Source organism: Hypomesus nipponensis, chromosome 4 (assembly GCF_054491055.1).
Source record: "Hypomesus nipponensis isolate SF chromosome 4, ASM5449105v1, whole genome shotgun sequence".
NCBI lineage: Eukaryota > Metazoa > Chordata > Actinopteri > Osmeriformes > Osmeridae > Hypomesus > Hypomesus nipponensis.
The window spans coordinates 7,201,209-7,225,495 of NC_140364.1; the positions used below are offsets into that span (position 1 = coordinate 7,201,209).

A 24,287-nucleotide genomic window follows, 5' to 3' on the forward strand; every position below is an offset into this window, starting at 1 on the left:
CCTTCCTGCATTAGTCCTAACCGGGCTCCACTCCGGCTGCACTGCACTGAATGGCCTTTGAAAGGCCTCGAGGTCGGAGAGACCTGGCTCTAAGACATGGCCAAGACACCAGGGTGACAAGTGAGGACAAAGATTAGCAGTGGTAAATGGCATGGGACACATGCAGTTGAATCATTTTGGTGGTACATGTAAGAGCAGTGCCTGAAACATGAAGGCTCAAATGAGTATCCACAGTCTGTACATGACTGAGTCATGACATGAGTCACAGATGGGGTATAGGTTTCTTTTGCTCAAATGCCTGTGTGGACGAATGGACAGTGTTGGTGATGCATACCCAAACCCAGGGTACGAATTACGGGGGGGGTTGGGAGAGTCTGACCCCCCTAATTAAGACTTGGACCCCCCCAAAAGAGGTCAAAACGTTGGGGGGATCGATACACGCCTTGGAGAAGAAGCTGACCCCCCCCGATTGTCATTGAATAATTCGCACTCTGCTCAAGTCCCCCCTAGACCCTTGAAGTGTGAGGGTACAGCCCTCCAACCTGGGGTACTGGACGGTTCAGATCCGCGTTATCCAACCCTGTGATTAATCCTGGCCCTGGTTGGCAGCAGCTCGGCATGCTGGGAGTGTGAAGGCTATCGGAGCCATTCAAAGCAGGATTCTATCAGGCTGCCGGCTGACTTACAGCGACATGGGCCAGACCGCTGCAATGTTGTAGCAATAAGACCTCCTCAGATTTATGAATGCTGAACCCCTTCTTGTCATCTCTTTTCACCTCCTCCCTGCTCCCTACTTTTTCAGGGAGAGTTTTAGAGAAGAAAAAAGCAGGGCCATCCATCCTGCTCCTGCAGAAACCACACACTCAGCAGCAGTTGTCTAGGGTCCTGTCACCTTCCTGTGACAGTGTGTTTGTGTTGAGTTTGATGTGACACCAAACACACACGCATGATCTCTCTGACAGTTACACAGACACACACACTTCCACAAACAGACACACAGACACACCGACGCAGTGGGGTCGGAAGCTGACCTTACTGGAATGTTGCACTAGGGTGCAGTTGGGTACATGTGTGGATGAGGACTTTCTCACTTTCAACCATAAAATGTTTCTGCAGGCTGTAGGTGTGTGACTTCAGCTTCTTTTTACATTAAAATCTTAAATATTATTATGGAAGCTCAAGAACATTATCTATAGCAATTAATGATGTATTTATGTCGCCTTTAAACTTGACCATGTTGGCTGACAAGTTATGCGTTGCAATGCGCCGTTTTTGGTTGAGAGAGGGAGGCACTGGAGGTGAGAAGAACGTGTTTGTCCTCGAGTCATACTCAATGGAGTTCTGAATGTCAGCTCGTTCATCTGAATCAACCGCAACACTGCAGCCAGTGGATGAACAGCTTTTCTGTAGAGCTTTGGTGGTTCTTTAAAGACTCCGCTCTGTGATCCTTGCGTCTCGGACCAATCTCGCCTCGTTTTTTAATCTTACCACTGCTCCTGTCGTCCCTCCCCCTCTCATATTAGATGTGGATAGAGTGGAGTTTCTCTCCGGGTAGGTTGTGGCTGTGCGTTTAGGAGCGCGCAGTATAAAGCTTCGGCTATTCATCAGACTCCAGTGAAACCACTGTTCAATTTCTGAAAGGACCGCGTCGAGAGCTTCGCAGGGAAGCAAGACAATCAAATCTGGACTGATCCCTCATGATTGCTCTGAATCGAATTTTGATCATTCTCTGAACTATGAGATTGCTTCAACCTTTGTCTGGATTAATTCCCATGTAATCGTTATTTATTTTCCCGTCCTATATCTCTCTCCAAGTGTAAGCTCTGTGGTTATGGGGTGTATAATTTCATTTTTGCCTAGGCTGGTGAGGGTCTTGACCATTCTGTAAGGCGGATACCAGGTGGATTTATGGTCCGCGGAGACAAAAGAGCCAGCGAAGGGAAATAAGAGGAAGTTTGAGATCCAGGAGGATGCAGGCGACGTGTTGGTGTGCCGTGTTATTACTGACGCCAGCAGTTTACCTGGTGAGTTATATTTGTTGTTAGTCTGACGGAACTTTTGTCCTTTTGTTTTTTCCTTTTGGTGTCCTTTCCTGTTTAAGGCTTTTCGAAAACTAATGATATGACAGGTTTTCAAGAAAGAAAAACACTTTCAGTGTGCTGTAGTCAACACCTATAGAAACATCAGTGCATACCTTTATGTCATTATTGGCCAGTACCTGAAGTCCCTATTACCCAAGTCTGGGCTGTTGTGAAATATGGTATGTTTACATCAAATAGTTTTCTGTTTCAATTAGGCTATTACGTTCTCACTTTGAGACTATATAAGTCCGATTATTTTCAAATATACCATAGCCTAATAATTTATAATTTAATTACTAAATTAATTAATTAATTACCAAACGATTAAGACAAATCCAAAATGTTTATTATGGGGAGAATAGGCTAACAAAAATACATTTTATAGAAGCGTGAAACGTGACGGTTTTAGGGCAGTTATAAAATGCATCTCTTGGGGGCGCCCTAACAAACGGAATAGTATTTCGTGTCTTGCTCACATTTAAAAATGTCAGGATGCTGACATGTACAGTAGGGGTACTAGAATATTTATTTCACTGGTAAGAATATTACCCACCATAAAAACACAGAAAAAAATACTGCGAAATTGTGTGTTGTGCTGAAATTGTCCTGTCAAAGGCACAGACAAAATGTAAGGGTAAACCAACCGTTCACTTCTGTTTCATAGAATGTCTCAAACGATTTGAGCCATATGATATTTTATGGACTTTACAAGTGAAGGTTATAATACGTCAATCATACTGACTTCATATTGAATATGCCACAAAGTTTCACTTTAGGGTACAAAAGATTAATTGATCATGTTGCTCCATGTGGAGGATGAAATAATCCTTCAAACCAGGTCCACGTTTTCTGTCCATTACAAATTCATTATATCCAAACCAAAAATCAGTTTGGTATTTTAATTGACTGTGGGCCTATTGTTTAAGATAACTTTTTTTCTCTTATGCTCAAGCCTGCCCGGTATGCTATTAAATATGTAGGCCTATTTATGCATAATTAAAAGTTAAACTATCGATTATTTAAAATCAGAAGTTTTGTGTCAGACTACTGACATTCGCGTTGCTCTTTCTATGAATTGAATAGTGCACCTTAAGTTACACTCCATAACCGGACGTTGAGAAAGCTATACAACTGCTTTGCAGTAGGTTAAACCGAACATGAAAAATATGAAAAACAAAAACAACAATTCTTGGAACAATTTGTGAATCCGTGATATTTGGATTTGTGTTGCAAATTGTCTAATTGGCATTTTATGGATGTTTAACCCTGAACCGGTCACAGCCCTGCAGCCTCCAAAATTCCAAGACTCGTGACTTTATTGTGAACCACTTGAATTTAATATTTTTAATAAAAACGTGAAGTCTACTTGTAAAAACGTTGACTATACTATAAAGACTATACTTCACTCTAAAAATATATTTTATATGGAAACATTTTAGATAATAATAATTATATATATAGCCTATGCACGGATGTAGCCTACACCTTTTCCAACTGAAGACACGGGTTTGGAATTAAGGTAATGTGGAACTGCCACGGTCCTGAAAGTAAAAGCGCTGACAGGTCTATGCAACATAATCCTCTTGGGTTTTGATTCTTGGTTGCGTCGAATAAGTTTTGTTTAGTACATTGTAACTGCACTTTCAAAATAATTAAATAGGCAGCAGAAAGCAGACTTAAAAAATATTTACAAGAGCATCCAATTTGTGGTGCGCCATGCAAAGTTTCATTTGAGGCATTTCAGACCTATTTAGGTGACACATTTCTTCTTTAAAATTAGGCTATTCATAAATACTAATGAACAATAATGTAAATTGAGAACCATTATTACTATTATTGGTACCATGCTGTAGTGCTAGACTACGCCTAATGGAAAGATTTCGATTTTGTGCAATTAAACAAATAGCCTAGGCTACTATGAATTTTTGCATGTGATTTTTTTTTTTGCAAGGCCCGTCTGAGTATCTTGTGTTTTTAAAATGCTGCGTTTCCTGCCCGTCTTCTGTTACATTTGGCAAACTTGAGGACTTTAGCACAGATGTTTTGAATTATGCCAACTGTAGACTAATCTTTAATCGTAGTTTCACAAATTCAGTACAGAGCTGCGGCCTTGTCTGTTCACTTAAAGCCAGATTATTTCACATCCTGTTAACTGGCAGCTTTATCCATACCGGCGGGGATTAAAGCTGAACTTTGATGGTTTTATTCCGTGTTAAAGGCTCTTGTCTCCGCTTAAGCCTCTTGTCTGAGCAACGAGCGCCTTGACCTCGATAACCGCGTTCACCACACAGTATTGTATGTTGGAGAAGCACCGCGCGCGCTTTTACGAGCATGGGTAGGCAAAACGATGCGGTCACCTATGGGTGAAAACATTTAATTAACAACGTCCTATTATACAAACTGTTATGATCCATAACGGATTAAAACAGGGTTTGTCCATATTTTATTTTATTATTTTCGTGTCTTTACCTCCGCGACACATTTATAGGCTTTTCGGATCATTAATCTAGTGGTTACCAATTGAAGTTTTGATCTCTGATATGTCAGGGTTAGTTAAGGTTAGAGTTAGCGTTATTACAGTTCTATTGTATAAAATAGAACCTTAAAGCAGCAGATGTATTTGTGTGTGCATATGTGTGATGAATCTTTTCCCCACCTGCATTCTGGTAACCTCACTAACCAGCTGGCTTTTCTCCAGTTCTCATATTTGGCCACTGTGGGAGATTTTGCTCCCATGAGTGACTGAGTGAATGACACAGTGGTGATCCTGTTGACAATGTGAGAAACACGGATGGCAGGGAGAGTGTGATGACTTTAACATGGTGCTGTGTTCTGATTGAAAGTTTGCCTCACAACCCCTCCCTTGCCCATACCATGCCTCCATGGGGGGCAAGCAAAGCCTTTACAAACATGAGTCTGACACAGAGAGTGGTCCAATGACAACCCCCCCCTGCCCTCCCCCATCCAGTCCCCTTCCCTCTGCAGTGATATTAAATCATCATCATCAAACGGGCCGAAAACTGAGCCTGACATGGCTAAGCATGCTGCACCATGGGAGAGGAGGAGCCATGCTGAGCGCAGTGTTATTGTACTTCCTGTTAACCAGAAGCCTACAAATCAAGGAACAGGAGAGAAGAAAGGGAATTTATTTTGAGTTAGAGACTGGCACACGTTCATGGAAGCACACAAGCATGTGCGCAAGCGTGCACGTCGATACACACACACACAAACACTCACACACACTTACACACTCACTCACTCACTCACTCACTCACTCATTCATTATTTCACTCACTCACTGTCTCTCACTTTCTCACTTTCTCTATTTGTCTCTGTGTTTCTGTGTCTCTCTCTTTCTCTCTCTGCACAAAGGCAGTATTCAAGCTCATTTGTGTTTTTTAATATTCACTCTGTGGGTGACTTGTACTCTCAACAGTTCTTTGCATGTAAGTTTATGGGGTGCCAAATTGAACCACTCAAGATTGAGAGCTGAGTACAAAAGGCCTGAGAGTTTAGTGACTGAGTACATTGCGGCTCTTACACAAGCACAGCCCCCTCAACGGCTCACAGTGGACCAGAGGGAGCTGTGGTACATGTTAAGTAGCCGTCAAGTGTGCACTTACACCAAGTGACCTATGTGCAAATCACACGACTGTAGAACAATGCAACCTCAACATTGACAGCTTGCAACCAGATCAGCTGTAATGACAGAATAGTTTCCATGGGTTCATTTCTAATGGTTTAATCATTTTCATTCAGAGTTGTTAGATAGGGCCTACTACTACTACTCACGACTTGACCCTGCATCTGTTAAGTGTTTCAGTCTGGTTGACCTTTGACCCCCAATCAGAGAACTGTTACTGTATGTCTCTCCCTTCACAGCAAAGTTACTCAGCAAAAGCTGAACATTTCTACATTTGCATTACATTTGACACGTACTCATTTAGCATGTGTTTTTTATGCATTACAACATACAATGCATATTAGTACATAATAGACAGAATAGTGCACTCAAAGTAAAGCAGCGTCAAGGAATGATCTGTATTTACTGGACACAGTGCAAAATAACTACATCTCAGCACACAGGCATGGTGAACCATAGTAATATCTCAACTACAGGACAGCAAAAACAACTCCACTACAATCTTCCATAGGACAGTGTATCATAAACATTGTACCTTAAGTGCAACTTTCGTATTGACTCCTCAAGGTGACACTATCCCCCTGTGACCTCTTCAATCGAATTGCAATTGAGCCTTCTAAGACCCCCCCCCCCCTCCAGTCATGGCTAATAAGTCTTGGGGGATGGGGGCAGGGGCAGTGTTTTCAATACCAGTGAGATGTATAGACACCTCCTAAAAATACCAGACGATGTGTGGAAAAACAACACGTGACCTTGGTTTGGCCCAGAAGGTCAACCATAATGACCCGTTGTTTCGGAAACGGCCCCTCGGCACTCTGGGGTAATTTCTAGGCTGCATGCGTAATTAAAGTGTTGTTTGTTCCAATCCTGGAGAGACACGCTCGAAAACTGGCTTGTTTTCATGGCACAGTCTTTCTCAGATCTTTTATGGTGCCTAATTGGAAAATCTTTCCCTGTTGACCCTTTACCTGTACACAGTCCCAAACAAACCAGAAGTGTGCCTCCTGTGTGTGCGTGGGTGGGTGGGTGGGTGGGTGTGTGTTTTACTGGTGACTAGGGTGATTAATGACCACTGCCTCCATTCTCTCCACCATGCACTGCTCCAGATTTTCAATCGCATCCAGGGGTCAGAGGTGAGAGCTTGAGCAGACCATTGAAGGGCACTGCTTCTGGAAAAAATCCACCCTAGACTTGACCAGGCTTTAAGACAAGACCTGAGAGTAGCGTCTGCTCCACATTTAGCCTCGTTTCCACCGTCCTTTTTGGGTAAGTGTGTGGCACTTTGATAAGACATGCTTGGAAAAGTCTGAAGGTTACTAGATAAACTCCCTGCAACCTGCTTGACATCTTCAGATACGCAGACGTACATGCTGGGATCTTACACATTAGCTTCTGTCGACTGAAGCTGGAGGATGAGAGATTTTTCAGGGAAGGGTCAACAATCTCAAGAACAGTGTTGCTGAATAATCTCAGTGAGTCTTTTAGTTTTTTTTGGTGTGTAAACATCCCCTCTCATGAGTGCTACCCTCGAGCATGTGACCAACTTCTTTGGATGTCGTAGCTCCAGATGCAAGGGTAGTTTGGTATTCAAAGGTATCCTATTGTGGGAGGTGCACCTGCTGCAGGTTGCTGCAGGCTGCAGGATGATGGAGTGATGGATTGCCTTGCCTTGCAGTCTGATGATGGGCTCGATTGACCACTGAAACAGAGAGAGCTAGACCCCGCTCTCCTGCTCTGCTGACTTTGAGGGAGGGGGGGGGGGCGGCAAAAAAAGGGATGAGGGAAGGAGGTGTTGTGTGTGACGGTGCTCTCCGCTGCTTCCCGCCAGTGATGGATCTGCCATGGGGCTGGCGTCTGCTACACAGTCCGTGGATCCCGGCGTCCGCTGATGGGAATTACCAAGCACGTCCGTTATCTCCGAGATCTTTCCATTCCGTTGGGTCACAATGATTGGTGCCCAGCACCGCTCCAGGGACATGTGTAGAGAGCTGTAAAGAATCCTGGAGCGATATCAAACATGCACCCAAGCATTCGAAAGGGCCTGCCTGACTGAAGTACAGGACCCATGTAGGAAGTTTTCAGTTGCTAGCTTCCCTCTAGTTTAGAGCAATTTTCTCATCTGATTAAGGAAAATCATGAAATTAGCTCCTCGCAAAGATGTCATGGTTCTCATCCAGAAACTAAAGGTTATGTTGGATGAAGGGTATTTTTAGAGCTAATTGCTGGTTTAGAAGACAGAAATGGAATATGGATAGGAGAAAGAGAAGGACAGAGAGAAGGTTCTGGAGGTGAATTAAAAAACACGAGGATATAATAAACCAGGGTTACGATTTTATGAAATGTTTATGATTTTGTTAAGCTCTTGTTTTTAGTTCTTAATTTTAATGCTAAGCAGAAAACAATGTTTTACTTTAAACCAACACATTTTTAGTTATTATTCCCTCATGATTAGGAAATAAGTATCTGGAGGTTGATAACCTTCCTTAGAGTCTGTGTAATCATTGATTGGCTTATCAGGTGTAGCCAGTTATCGGGGCAGAGGTGGCACCGTAAGCTTCAATGTATCAAAATACATTTGTGCTGTACGCACTATGTAGTTCTTATCTTGATATTATTTCTGATCAATAAGTAATGCCATGGAGTTTTATCAACTTTTTTCCATTTGGACAAGTGAAAAAAATTGCGGGCTTGTACTGCAGTTTCATGAAAGAGAAAACAAGCCATGACTGAGGGCTGGGTTGGTGCTATAGACCAATCAGGGTCCTTATCAACTCCCCTGTGCGGCGTATGACAGCACTTCATTACTGACACGAGGCTGGACGATTTCACCCCCATTGATTTTCAGGATAACAATTACACTTCTGCCTCATAGCATCCACGCAGCCATAGAGAAGAGAGAGAGGCGAAAATAAAAAGTATGTGAGGGTATTTCAGTATTGAAGGGCTTTGGATGACATCTGTCAATCATCCATCAGCAAGATAAAACTCCTCCTTTGGCATCACATTCCATTGAGTCGAATATGGACTCATTCCCATTCCCATTCTCTCTCTCTCTCTCTCTCTCTCTCTCTCTCTCTCTCTCTCTCTCTCTCTCTCTCTCTCTCTCTCTCTCTCTCTCTCTCTCTCTCTCTCTCTCTCTCTCTCTCTCTCTCTCTCTCTCTCTCTCTCTCTCTCTCTCTCTCTCTCTCTCTCTATATATATATATATATATATATATATATATATCTCTCTCTCTGTCTATCTCCTCATCTCACTATCTCTCTCCCCGTCTTTCCGTTCCATAAACAGAATTGTTCTCTCGCAGAATCACATGAATAAGTCCTTTTTATCGGAGTGACCCTGAGGTCCTAATGCGGGTCTTGCTCAGGGAATCAGAAGTCCTCCATGTTTTATGTTTGTCATTGCTCACTTTGTGTGTTCCGCTTATCACAAAGACTGCACCTATTCCTGCTTCCTCTCACAGCCGTGGAAATACATTCCGTCCTATTGTACTGTCCAAACACGTTGAGTAAACATCCATGCATTCGCCTCTGTTTACAGCAGAAAACTTCCCTCCTGATATGCATACCAAATGTAAATGTGGAACTCAGGATATGGTGAAAGGTAAACATGAGGTTGGCCTGTCTGGGTTTGGAGATTTGAGGTCTAAGCTCTCTCTACCACTCTCTACCTTTCTCGTTCGCTCTCTTTCTCTCCCTTTCACCCCAAACCCTCTATCTGCTCTTTCTTTCTCTGTGGATATGCTGGAACATTTATCAAATCAATTACTGCTGATGGGAGTTCTTCTAACAGGTAGTGAGGTGTCTCAACACTGATTCCTCCTGTCGCTTTGATGGATTCTCTCTGTTCTCCCGGCATCAGGCCCACAGCACCAGGGGAGCACAGGCGATCTGTCAGACCTCACAAGCCATTACTTTAAACATTAGCCGGCCTAGTGGATGCTGTTTCATGTGGGCACAAACAGGTGCCTACCATCCCTTTTAGATGATTGTCTGGACAGAGAGAGTTTGTGTGTGTGTGTGTGTGTGTGTGCGTGTGTGTGTGTTGCAAACATACAGTAAATAGGCATACTGTATATATGAGGAGGGGGATATGGTTGTGTATACAGTATTGTAATAGGATTTATGACAACAATATGACAACCATAAATATTAAATTCAAGAGACTACTTATTTTTGGAGTGTGAAAGCTTGTAAGTATTCAAGTAGCCTAAACACATTACACTATTGCAGACATGCGACATTTCTCACTCTGTAAATTCACTCCACTGTCTCTTGGACTCTTGGCTGAAATGTAAAAAAACAATCTGACTGAATGTCTCAAGTTAATGGCCTGGGCTATAAAGCTTTTTCCAAAATGGCTCCATAGTTAATTGAATGTGTTTGCTTGGCAGCCGATTTCTTTACGGTCAGCATAAAAGTATCTTATTAATCTTGGTTTATGATCAAATGAAAGGGGAAAGAAGCTGTGGTTGGCTCTATGCCCCTGTGTGTTCCCCTGTCTGTCCTGCCTGTCCTCTCAGTGGACAGAAACAGAGCTCCTCGTCTCATTGTGATGAGTGACAGCGAGGAAATGTAAGAGCAAATGAACTGCCAGCTTTTCAGAGATGAGCAATCTCTTTACATGCGCACCACATGACACCCCTCCTTCACCAGCAGCCTCCAGTGCCCCCATCTACAGTTAGCATAAATATCTGCTTAAATTGCAGAGCATATTGTGTCATCATTAAGACATGAGCTACTGTTATGATTCTAATGGATATCAGCCCTCAAGTGACTCAAACCAAACGACGATACATATTCATTGTTTTACAAAATGTTTATGTATATTTATTAGCCTGGGGACTAAACACACTTCTTGTTTCATCCATCAAATAGCCACCTTTTAAAATATATTTTTCCTCTGCCTTGAAATGATGTTGTAAATGTAAGGCTGTGCCAACAGGAGAGCCTCCCACTGTAGACACAGACTAGCAGTGGGGTGGGAGAGGAGAGGAGGGTGGAGGAAGAGAGGAGTTATAGAACAGAAGAACAGAGGGGTGGAGGAAGAAAGGAGAGGAGTTGGAGAACAGAAGGGTGAAAAAGGAGAGGAGTAGGGAAAACCGGGGGGGGAGAGGGGGGGGGGGTGAGAGAGGAGAGGAGTGGGAGAACGAAGGGCTGAAATTGGTTCCCTAATCCTCCTTTTAAATAGCTCCGTGCTCCAAATCCTTGGTGGAACCCTCAATGGATGGACTAAAATGGGCAGCTTTCACTTACTTGGGGGAAATTCAGTTAATGAAGTAAAGTTACCGTAGTAAATTTACCCAAAGCATAGCCATTCTTCTGCAGTCGAGGGTGGCTGTCAGAGAGACATGCTGTAGCTTGTAGGTTCTGATGGGTGGATTCAGTTAGGAAAAACTCCCCAGTACAGATAACCCAGTCCAGTTAAACCCATGGGATAAGCAGTGGCGAGGCAAAGAATGCTAACCAGAGCTAGCCTTAGCCAGAGACATAACAAGCTTATTTTGGTAAAATAACACATCTCCCTTGGTGAAAATTGTGTGAAAGGATGTCTTTGTTAATGATTATTTAAATTATCTTTCTGTTTACTGACTCATATTGGAAAGTCGCATTCATCAAAATGCCTAAACGATGGGAGTTACTACTACTGTAATAACAGTTAAGGAGCAAGGTAGTGTGCATATTACATTTACAATGGAAGAGGTAAGAATAGGGAACACCTGTTTCTATAATACCAGAATTCGGTGCATATAATGTCATTCCCACCCATAGAAGTCCTCGGGGTGGACCCTCCCTGTTCAGTTGTGAGCAGTGATAGCAGTGCATAGAAAACCCATTTAAGGTTAAATCTAGCATTTAAAATCCACTTTTATTTGTAATGCTGCCGCTTTCCCCTGCACCACTGTAAGTGTAAGTCATTTTGAATTAATCTTTTTCTCCTCTCACGCTGTGCTGAGGCACAGCGGAGTAAGCTGCTGTGAATATCTCAGCCAGTCAGTGCTAGGCTCTATCTGTGGCCATCCAATGCTGCGGTGCATTATGTGAATCCTCTATTTACAACGGCAGGACAGTCTCTAATAATACCAGTGGCTGGGAGGAGCAGCACATTTCCTCAGACGCCACAGCTGAACCACTGGGCACAGAGCGGGTAAAATGGGAGAAGACTTTCACAGAAAAACTAAACAAATCCATTAAAAAAAGGTTTAAACACCCTCCATCTAAATCTGAGATGACTGAAGATAAAACGTGTGCTGAATAAAGGTGTCAGGGTAATTCCATGATAAGCATTATCGTTGGGCTAATGCCCTCACAATTCTACCCAACAGTTTCATGTGTTTGTGTGTGATGGGATGGGGGCAGTATTAGCCCCCCCAGCCCCCTCGTCAGTGAGCAGTGATGTCTGTAGTGCTGTCTCTGGTGATTAATGGTGCAGAGAGTCAGACTGAAAGGTAAACTGTGAGGACAATGAGGTTTGTTAATGGACGTGACTTCTACAAAAGCTCCATCCTGCCTCTGGACAAAAGGCAAGGTCTGAGCATAGACAAAGACAAGCTGGAGATCTTTTGTTCCAATTTCAGCGGCTGTTTTTGTTACTGAAAGTTTTATATAATTGGGAAATCAGGGATATCTAGGGTCTTACAAATTAGCTTTATTTTCTGGTCTGTTTTTTTCCACTATGGTTCTGGCTCTGTGGTTGAGGTCAGGATCCTTGGAGTCAAGGACTGGTGATGAAGTGAAAGGATGAGGAGAGGGGACGATGACCACAGGGCAGCAAGGCACCTGCCGCAATACTGCATAATACTCCATAATGAACATGACAGCCTATCATCCACATCTCTGTTTACATGGGGCTCCCCCCCCTAGGATCTGTCACGTCACTCAAAACAGGCGTCGCCATGGCGACAGCTCACCTGAGTGACGGAGGCTCCTCCTGTGACTGAGACGCTGTCTGTTGGCTTCTCTCTGTCAGGAGAAGGAAAGCTGGACGTCCGTCCGCTTGTCTGCAGCCCACAGCCCCCTGTGGAGCCGTGCTTGGTCTTATACAGGTTCAGCATTCGGATCGAGCTGGGCTGACTGTGTCCCATCCACTTTCATCTAGCCACATGTGCCAGACAGTCATCCAATCTGAACCCCCTCTCTCTAACACGGCTGCTGGAAATCCGAGTGGAAATTAGAGGAGCAATTAGTCCCGGGGTACAGATAAGGAGCTGGGCTTTGACGGGCGAGGACATGGCACGCCATGCAGAACATCATGTTCACTTTAGACCCTCCAGTCTTCTGCTTCAGACATGACACAGGTCTTTGATTTTCCCATTAGTAAGCAGAGTGGAGGAATCCAGACCCTACCTGGCTTATGGTGCTCAAATGAGCTCAGGAGATTGAGTCACACTGGGCCGGGTGGACATCCCCCACGCCCCCGCGTGCACCCTTCCCCTCACAGAAGGGCCAGATAAGAGCTAATCTCGAGCTAGCTGCTGTTCATTTAAGGCAGAGCTTTACTAGATCCCACACTAATGTCACGGCTCTCGCTCCCTGGTGCCTCTTCCAGCGGCAGATCCCAGATGCAGGCCAGTCCTCAGCGGTCTACATCGTATCAGATGAAGACGGGCTTGTGTCAGTAGTACGTCCAAGCAGCTCAGCCCGGCAACATGCCCCAAGTAGAAAAGCAATTGGGCTGGATTTAATTTGAATAGTGGTTGATAGGAGTTTTCTTGGTCTGTGTAGGCACCTGTTGTGCCAAGGTCGTATGTCATTTTGTGGACATGACATAGTTCTACATATAGCATGAGGCCTTCACCCATGAGACAGTCAAGAGACAGTAAGAAGACTGTAAGGTCATTATGAGTTATGATATTGTTGTGGTGTTCCTTGCAAAGCCAGAAGGTGAACACTGTAGCATTCTGTGTTGAGACTTGACCACCCCATGCTGTGCCCCAGAAAGACAGAATTCTATGGAAACAAAATTTGTACTTGTTTACTCCACTGTATTTCACTCTGTAACCTACCTACATTACTGATTAGGACCACAAATCACTAGGATGGAAAGGTTTAATGATCTGAGCTTGTACGAATAAACATCTTAGTCGAATCTTTTTATTGATAGTCTTGTTTTTTCCTCAATCATCGATTCTTTCCCATTGGACATCATCACAGCAGTGTAAAGGGTGGCTGTTTCAGGTTCAGGAGGAATGGATTTTGTTTAAATGTTTTGGTAATACTTTGGTCATTTTTATTATGACCACTTCTTTGAGTTTTATCTTTTTGGGTTGCGCTGGTTATTAATTAAATAGTGATTATTTTCATGTAAATTATTCCTTTTTCTCCTCCATTTTCATCACCCACTCAGGTTAATGAAGATGATACCAATAATAATAAAGATCCAGATGAAATGTTTCAATGTTTACACTTCGTCCTAATCACAAAGGGCAATTACTTTTTGTCTGAGTGTGCAGTCTCATTGTACTTCAGATGAGGAGTGTTTCTGCTTAAGCAAACGTTCGAAACGACATCCATTGAAAGTCCACAGCATCGACATCCAGTAAAACGACCGCAGACCACCACTATTGACACGGTTCTCTGTTCCTTCACCCTTTCTTCCCTCTTCTTTTTCTCTTTTTGTCTGGCCACCTTGAACCCTGAAATCAATGGTGGACAGTAACAAACTAAAAGCCTTTTATAAAAACACAATTACAGACGGCCAATAAAAAGGAGTAAAAAGATCCTGCAACTCCATCTTTGTCCCCAGTTGAGTTATTTGTGTTCTCAGCCACTGAATCATATTGATTAAACACATCATGAATGTGAGAGGAGGTCCTCCGGGGTCATTGGAATCAGAAATTCCGTTTATTGGTCTATGGGTTTAATTTGATTTGGAAAAACAGGCATGCATAGCCAAACTCCATTACCTGACTTCTTCTGACCTCTCTCTCTTTCTGTCTCAAACAAACACATACACTCTCTCTGTACACAAATCACTTCTTAGTTCTTTTGCAACAGCATTCTCTTTTTAAAAGGTCAGCTGGTACAGCAGTTTTTGCTAAGGACATTTCGGACTCCTCCATTCTGCTTCTCTGGTGCTGCATTGCTGCTTGGACTGTAAGTTATACTGCTAGCTGGTGCTATGACTGTGACAGGATGAGAGGGGGGAGGAGGGGGAACTCAATCTAGTTAAGAACAGACTTGGTAAGCAGACTGTGTTTGCCTTGAGAATCACACAGCAGTTAACTTGTTGGGTTAACAACATTGCAGTCATTTGAACCCTTCCCCTATGTATTCCTGTCAGTTTAAATATTCAAGCAAATGCTGCTTAAATATGCTACAATATGCGAACACAAGCTATTATTTAATGTTTTATAACAGTAATCACGGAACTAATTGCATTGAATATAATTTCCTACCCTGCCGGTGACAAAATCAATTAATAATGTACATTTGCTTAACAAAATTAATTTTGATACGTGTGTTTGCATAATTTGGTTGAAGCATGATTACATGAGCTATTGCTTGTTTTTCACTGACATCAGGAGTAGTTTAAACAGATCATTATAAATTATTAAGCTAATTGTAACACATTATGCACTACATAGCAGACTGAGGGCTCCGTATTTGTACAGTTAATTGATGAAATGAAATATACCTTATTTAGATAATTAACTTAGAGAAGTGAATACTCCAAATGGTATTAAAGGAGATGGGGGCATGGTCTTCTTTATTTCCTTTTACAAACTGAAAATCTCATTAAGTGTGACACTGAAGATTAGTTGAGAGAGGGACGAAAGTGGAAAGAGAATGAACTCACAAAGGGCCAGGAGGAGACTCTGGCTTTGTTTGCCATCATTAATTCTCCATCGAGAAGGCTCCGAGGAACGCTGCGACACGCTGATCAGAGGAGCTCCAGATATGACAGCAGAACAGGTGCCCTTTTTCTCTCCAAACGCTTCTCTCTTTAGCTTCCTTCCCAGGGTCTTAATTGGGGTGAGTTATGTATTCGGGCCATCTGCGCGCTGACAAAATAAAGCCTGCTTTGATTTATGGTGCCTCGGGCCCTATTAGCTTCAAGATTTTCAACAACAAATCAACACTAATCTTGTGTTGTGTCTGGTTGACTGTATCGCCACAAAATAAGCATGTCCGTTTAGCACTCTTCTGTGACAAGACATATTACTTCTCTCCTCACATGGGGCATTCTAGACCAGGGACTTGTACTTGAACCTGTAAATTTCTCTTCCAAGGATCTGTTCAAATGTGCTAATAAGCGTAGGGCAGTAAAGCAGTCTGAGGTAGATTGTAAAAATGAAAGCTGAGAGTTGAACTACACAGATAAAGATGATAAACCGATTGCACAAGAATGAATTAGAATAGAGCTAATTGAGTTATTTAGTGCAAGATGAAAGGTTGATGACTGGGCTCTCTATCTTATTTGAACTACACATTTGCTAACTGAGGTTAGCAGAACATTTGCAGACATGGGGTTGACAATATTTTGTTTGAGATTGGGTGACTTGAAAGTTATTTTCAAAAAGTAATGTGAAAACTTTACCAATAAGATCACAATTAATCTATCCCCAGTGGAAAACATATTCAGCATGTTGAAGAGGGTTGAGTGCAAATAATGACAAACAGACTACAGCCTGACAAACGCTTGGTATTAAAAATAAAAAAACATATTTGACTTAACTGTGAACATGGTAAACTATAACTGCTGAACACACAACAAAAATGTAGAACTGTACTGTCTAGTGGCTAGTACTTGCCCTAGGCATCAGATCACCTTCAAACACAAAAACATCAGTGTCTTCAGGGTTTTTGGGTTGAGGTGAACCTATAGTCAGTTTTGTGTCTGTGTATTATCTAGCGTCCAGTAACACAGCTTAACACTCCAACAGAAACCCAAATTACCCCTGGTAATTTTACAAACACACATTCACGCACACACATATGCAAGTCCGTTCACACAGTGTAGGAAAGTCTGCTTTAATGATGCGTCTAACTGCCTTCTTACAAGGCCATTAAGCAGTTCTAGTGCATGGTCACAATGGGATATTCCAGGGCCACTTAACAGCTGTCTAGCTCTCTGCTGGCTTGCATTATATTCAAGCCCCAATCGTCTGGCCCCAGAGCAGGGACAAGGCGCGTTTGTAGTGCTCCTTTTTCTCTGTCTATTTTTTCTCAGGTTGCAGACTGTACATGGCTAAAGCATTGTGATGTTGCGAAACAGAATGACTGGCTTTGAGAACAACTTTTTAGTGTTTACAGGAACTGGAAGAAACGTACTGGTGCTTCAGAACTAAGTGTACTATATTATTTCTCTGATTCTCCAGTACAATAATTCACGATACAAGACATATTGTACTAAACCATACTGTGTGTTCTTGGACAAATTGTGCGCAGTAAATATTTGTCTCGTTAGCTTCTCAGGACAAGGATTGCACTCTTTGCTGTTCTAGGCATTGTAGGCTTCTGTCTGAAGAGTCTGTACGTTTGTGTCAGTGTAATTGTGGACACAAATGGAGATGACGTGCCGGTGTGCTCAGGGTCACCTCTGCACAGTTCTCACTCTCCTCATTCAGACGTCTTCTCTCTCTTCGTTTCCTCATTTCCTTTCTCCAGATATTTCATAAGAGCTCCTTTCATGCCATCCATGCATACAGTCCTTCATTTTTCTGTGAGAAATGCACCGGAGCCAATCCGTCTCTCTTCCCTCTCAACTGTGTGGATGTGATGTGAGGTTTAGAGAAAGACGGAAAGGTCGATTTGGAGCACATCCCATCTCCTGCTTTTGGTCTGCCATTTTATAACCGTGCTAGTTCAGTGAAGGGGACGACCTTAGGCTGTTTTTTGGATGTTTGGGGTCAGCATTCGGAATGTTTGGTGCAGATGGGATTTTTTACTTTTAAAAACACAACCTGTCCATGTTTTTTATTAGAACATATTTGGAATATTGAACTTGAAGCAGTAAGACCTACTGTCACAGTAGCCGATGGAGAAGGGGATCTGTATTGTTGGAGTATACTGTGAGCTAGTGTCGAAAAGTTGAACTCTTAATGGATATACTGATGTGCAGTAAAACCTTGATTACAGCCAATTAGCACTTAGATTTGTGGCAGCAAATAGTGTCATTGCATTTTTTATACTGCCATGATCCTGTTGATGATTTACTGTCATTAGTATACTGCAACCTTAAAGCCTTAAGATGCGCCTATCTAATGCCACCTGGCAGGCAAAGTGAAAATCCTTCAAAGTTTTCTACAAGAGTGCGACACGTCCTTTCTGGCCCCTCCTGGGTTGAGAAGTTAGCACGTCTGTGATGACATGTCCTGTGTTTGAGCAGGGTTCTGATGCTATCAGAGAGCACCGTCACACAGCACAATGGGGCTGAAATGAACCTGAGGGAAGGCCGGGTGCGCTCACTGGTGCACTGCTGGGAAACTTCTGGCATCAGATGACCTGTCGAGTGAATGGCCGAGGAAGACTTGAGCGGAACAAAGTGAAGCTGCTTGATAGCGGGTGGAGAAAGAGAGCCCACAGACAGGGTCACTGAGAGCGCGACGAAGGCGGAGTGGGGAGAGAGATTAAAGAAGAGATAGAAGGAATGCAAGTAGAGAGGAAGAGAGAAAGACACAGGAGGGAGGAGGGAGGGACAGAGACGTAGAGATAGGGTATTTTGTGTTTCGTCTGCGAGTGAGAGAGAGAGCGAGAGAGAGACGTCGAAACAAAGAGAGACAATGGAGTAAAAGGTAGAGACTGAACCCGTAGTGGCGCTGTGTTATGCTGTGTTATGACTTACATCGCTCACACATAGAGTGTGTTGCTCTTTCTGCCCTTGCCTCATCCCCAGCCTGGGGGAGCACAGCTGTCTCACTCTGGCCCCCAGTCAGCTGGGAGGACGGTGGCGGCCAGAGTGCTGGCCATGTTTACCAGATGCATCGTCCCCTCAGGTGAACACTGCAGCTGGCAGCACCAGGCTCCAGCAAACACCCTGGCCCGCAGCCCAAATCATGCTGGACCATGGAGTCCGAAAGCCATGCAGATAAACATGTCTGTATACACTGATTGGGAATTGTGCCTAAGCAAGCAGTGCTGGACAGGAAAAAAAAAAACTACAACTATGTTGACAAATCAAGCTGGGAGCAGGGAGAGGAGATGCTGAGAGCATTCACTGTTGTCTTGAGTTTTGCTTCACTATTGGAACGTTTCTGCTCAATGCTCTGTCCTCAACGATAATTTGAGAAGGAATACCAAATGTGTGTTTTCAATATTTGAATCAAGTCCTCATAATCCATCACAGTCAGAAATGGATTCTCCAGGCCCTAAAGGCGATCTCTGTGTCCCTCTACTGCTCCTCAGGCCACTTCTGTTCTTTTCCAGCTCAATGTTAATCTCTTAATGTTGCCCTTGACCAATGTAACAAGGAGCCAAGAGGGAAGTTTGAAATCTATACTTTTTCTGCACGGTCTACAGAGCCAATCAATAGCACAGCGTTACACCATACTAAGTAGCAGTTTTTGTTTGGATAATTTGTTTTTCAAAACATTCCAGGCATGGATCCTGAGTGGCTGTGTCCATGCTCCTCAGATCCATAGAATCAAACACGAAGCATGATTGTTTTTGTAATGTCACCTAGAAAAGAATTTGATAGTCGCAATAGATTATTTCCAGTACGTTCTCATGTAATACCCATCACTCTACCTCCGCTTAGAGACAATAATCGATTTTACACAACTATTCCCAAGCACTTAATTCAACCTTTAATCTGCAATTCAAAACACATTCATGGTCTTGTATTGATTGTGTATGTCTTTCATTTACATTTACATTTACATTTATGCATTTAGCAGATGCTTTTATCCAAAGCGACTTCCAAAAGAGAGCTTTACAAAAGTGCATAGGTCACTGATCATAACAACGAGATTGCAGGTAAGCAAAACATGAAGCATACATTGTGAAAACTAAATAAGGGCCAAAGGGAAGGACCATAAGAGCATGTAGTTAAACAAGATACAATTACACAACATGAACCTCGAAAAAGTGCAAGGGTGTACCTGCGGAAAAAAGCAAGCAACATAAATATATTACACAAAAAACACAATAGTCTTAAGTCAGTTACAACTAACCAACAAGAGCAACAAGTCTCTCAATAAGAGTCATTGTGATCCTGGAGGAAACATCAGGCACAGACAAAAATTCCTAAGTGCCGTTGTACTCCTGGAACAAGTGCGTCTTGAGCCTTTTCTTAAAGGTGGGGAGACAGTCAGTGTCTCTGATGGAGGTGGGGAGTTGATTGCACCATTTGGGGGCAAGACAGGAGAAGAGCTTGTTTTGGGACCGGGCGCTCTTTCCATACCCCTCTGCATTCCAGACAGGCATGTCCCCCCCTCCACCCGCCCCACCCTCTCCACCCCACCCCCAACAATGTGGTTGAACCTGGACAGTTCACCCTTGTGCTGACGCGTGTTGGGAGGCAATTCAGTCGAAGGGCTGAATGATTGGTAGCGAAACCTTATTTTCTACGTATCGATCCCAGCGGCAGCCCGCAAAATGCAAAAACCTCTGCAAGACAGATCTGCTGTCTCTTCTTACAGTAGAAATCAGGCAATCAATGTCAGCATAGCTGTGCCTGGCCTTGTATGGACCTAATTCCACTCATCTGGGCTAAATGGTGAAAACCCAGGGGTTCATCAATCATCAATTCAAGGAGCACTCTGTAGTTAATAGTCTGGTCTTTACTCACTGAATAGCCAGTGTATCTGTCTGTGTGTGCCAGTGCAAAAGCCCTCGATGTGACAGAGCAGGAGAAGGGCTAGGCACAAATCGGAACAAAGTGTTTCACTCTGATCTCTTTTTTTTTTCATCCGGCACGTGTCATTCAAATTACCAAAGGGACACAGTCTGCTAACATGACTGCAAATAAAAGCTTGCAGAAAGATTGATTATATATAACCCCCGCCCCCCCCCCCCACCACCACCACCACCACCACCACCACCTCAGAATCCATTAAGAAAAAACTGTGAGAGTGAAGTCAATATTTCCTGAATCTAATATTAACGATATCTGCTGAAGCGTCAACTCGACTACTTGAGAAATCGCTCCTTCTCCAACTGTGTAATATAGCTCAAACACACCTATTAATGAATTACATCTGTGTTCTCTCTGCTCCAGGTTACAAGTGCCCATGCCTCCAAGGCAGACCTCCTGAAGTCTGGGAGCCCCAAGTCCACGTTAAAACACATATGGACGGAAAGCAGTAAGGACTTGTCCATCAGCCGACTGCTGTCACAGACTCTGCATGGCAAGGAGAACAGCACTGCCCTGGACCTGCGCTACGACACCCCCGAGCCCTACTCAGAGCAGGACTTATGGGATTGGCTGCGGAACTCCACGGACCTGCAGGATTCCAGGCCCCGGGCCAAGCGGCGGCCCATGGTGAAGACGGGCAAGTTCAAGAAGATGTTCGGCTGGGGGGATTTCCACTCCAACATCAAGACGGTGAAGCTCAACCTGCTCATCACCGGCAAGATCGTGGACCATGGCAACGGTACCTTCAGTGTCTACTTCCGCCACAACTCCACAGGCCAGGGGAATGTGTCCGTCAGCCTGGTCCCGCCCACCAAGATTGTGGAGTTTGATGTGGCGGCACAACAATCGGTCATCGACGCCAAGGACTCCAAGTCCTTCAACTGCCGTATCGAGTACGAGAAGGTGGAGAAAGGAGCCAAGAACATCCTCTGTAACTTCGACCCCTCCAAGACCTGTTACCAGGAGCAGACCCAGAGCCATGTGTCCTGGCTCTGCTCCAAGCCCTTCAAAGTGATCTGCATCTACATTTCCTTCTACAGCACCGACTACAAGCTGGTCCAGAAAGTGTGCCCGGACTACAACTACCACAGTGACACTCCCTACTTCCCCTCCGGCTGATTCGACCCACCGCATAATGTGATGGACAATTGAGTTACAGATTGGGACTTCTTATTCCACTAAAGAAGTCTAATGTTAATAACTGTACTGTGCTGGCTTTGTCCATAACAGAATTTCAGCTGTCGAATTTATTGATCGTCTAATTCTCAAATTCTGAATTGTAGGGACAATGCAATTGTCTGAAAAGTGAGGCAACATATGACTGATTGTCATTATGATTTGAATAAATATAGCTTAATAATTGATACTACAATTGATAATAATAATAACTCTGTATGTTTGTTTTTGAGTTCAGTTTGTATTTCATAGATTATTCATGTACACATAGGGGGAAATTATAGATTCATCTAGCAGTGTTTATCAGTATTTATGTTGTGATTTTTAGTTTGCTTTTCCATTACGTGCATTTCTGGTTAATTAGATGGTCCAACTTGATAATAAATGCTTTGATTTTCTCCTTTGAATATATGTTATGTACAGTATGTTCACATCTGAGACAACAATGTATGGACCTACAGAAGCTTGGTTTGCTCCTTTGGCCCCTCACAGCAGTCCAAATCCTGCATCCTCAGAAACCCCTGTTCCTCCCCAGCATCCTGAATGCCTTCAAGATCACCGCACATTTCCTTCAAACTTCCAACCCTACAGGCAGGAGGATTTGAGGACCCTGGGGAGTTAGAATGATCCACATCCCAGACAGTGCTTTCAGAGGCTTTGTGAACAGTGGGACTGAGCAGGCTTCACCCGCTGGCATGTTTTACTTCAAGAATAAATAGAGAACATTTAAAAAGTTCAGGTATGTAATGCTGTCAATCCTTGGCTGTTTCTGGAGTGTTAAACTGTGAAGTCTTGACTTGGAGAAGTAGAGGGTCACAGCCTTAGTTTTCATATTCCAGTGTGATTGGTCGAGGGGCTTGCTCATTGTCACTTAATATTTAAAATGTAATGTAATGAATTCTATATATTAGAGCCTAATTTGTATGAATGGTTTGTATTGTACATAGTTTATCCCAATGGCGCTGCTTCTGTATAATGCCCCACAAGATGTGTCCCCCCCTTTTTTCCCACAAATTCCCCTCCCTCACTCCATTGCTCGTTCTTGGTTCCTCAAAGAAAATGATGTTGCTGATGTAGATGTGAATTTCTTGAAAACAGCAATCTTGTACAGACGCTGTCAAACTGTCTAAATATATTATAAGTACTCATCAACTGTATCACTGCATTTAATTTCTGGGGAGGGTGGGGGTGGAGATGTACATATGAATAAAAAATACAGTACGTTTTACCAATTGAATGTTCTTTGAGTGAGTTATTTTAGGAGTGTGTCTAATTTCATATAAAACACTCACTAGAGCGTTATATGATCGAAGTGAGAATGAGTAATGAAGTTTGAATATAAACTTTCCAAAGTATTACATTTTACATGGAACTAATGTGCACCCTCTATGCTTGGATACAGACACCTGAGTCATTATCTTTTGTCACTTTTATATCACCCACCTATGTCAGAATTAACATATTTTACGATATATATAACCAACTACCGGTAGATACATTTTTAGGATCAAATGCATCTGTCTTGTCGCAACACATAATTGGTTAGGATATGACAAAAACCCAGTACACTTTCACAAGTTAAGAAAATTGGGCAGTCATGCTGATGTTTTCACACGAACAGAGAAGAGTCTACATCCATGATTCTGCCAACCCATGGCTTGACTAAACCCGCCAAACACGATAGAACAACCGCACACCGAGTTCTCTGTTCAGATCCTGATCATAATTACTTCCTGGGGTTTCTCTGATCTCACGCCAAGTGTGGTAGAGCAGATTTCCTTATAAGCTATCACAGAGGAGAAGTTGGACATGTAGAGGCGAAGTTGTGTTGTGGTCCCAGGGAGATGAGGAGATTGAGAGCGCCGGCCCGATAGCGTCTGTTCGGGGAGTTTGCAGCGGCACCTGCCATGGAATCCTCCGGCTCGGCAGTTAGGATCAGCAGTCGGCTTTAAAGCGATTAAGGCCTCCAGGGGTGGGGGGGTGGGGGGGTGGGTGGTGTGGTGTGGGGAATGAGGGGATGGTGGGCGTTGCATTTAGCTGGCTCCCAACTTATCAGTAATTAAAGTGTATGCCAGGTTTGTGTGTACTTCAGCGGTCCACTGGGGGCTTTTATAGCCATGCTCATTAAGGAGCTGCATCCAAAGTTTGCCCTGAATGCTCACTTTTAACAAGTCTGAGGGGATTCGACATGTAAACTCAACATGTAAAAGGAAACATGTCTTCAGTTTACACTAAAACACATTAAACATGTGTAATGGAAGGCAGTGTAGTTGTGCTTGTAAATTGGTCTAATACTTTGAGGTATTCTTTTCACTCATTTTCCAAGATCGACATATTGCACTATTGAACTGTAAAATACCTGTATGTGTGGAAGTAATTTCCCCATCCTTACAGTATATTTTTACTAAACTCCATTTCTACCTGGAGTAAGAACACATCTCTATGACCTGAAACAGAATCATGATTAAGTCACTGAATATACCAATTAATCCATTTACATAATTATCCCTCTGCCCCACACTTTTGGGGGCCAAGACATATCTGATTTATTTACAGACAAACCAACACACGCTAAACCTTCATTTGTGTTT

The 24,287-nt window shown here is 43.3% G+C and overlaps 1 protein-coding gene across 1 annotated transcript; it reads left to right on the forward strand.

The window, feature by feature from the left end:
- The first annotated feature begins 1,582 nt into the window (after nucleotides 1-1,582).
- nxph1 (neurexophilin 1) lies at nucleotides 1,583-22,878 on the forward strand. Its single transcript, XM_084695543.1, has 2 exons — nucleotides 1,583-2,024; nucleotides 20,884-22,878. The coding sequence occupies exons 1-2, from the start codon at nucleotides 1,971-1,973 to the stop codon at nucleotides 21,637-21,639; spliced, it is 810 nt and encodes a 269-aa protein (XP_084551669.1). The 5' UTR covers nucleotides 1,583-1,970; the 3' UTR covers nucleotides 21,640-22,878.
- Nucleotides 22,879-24,287: the final 1,409 nt, after the last annotated feature.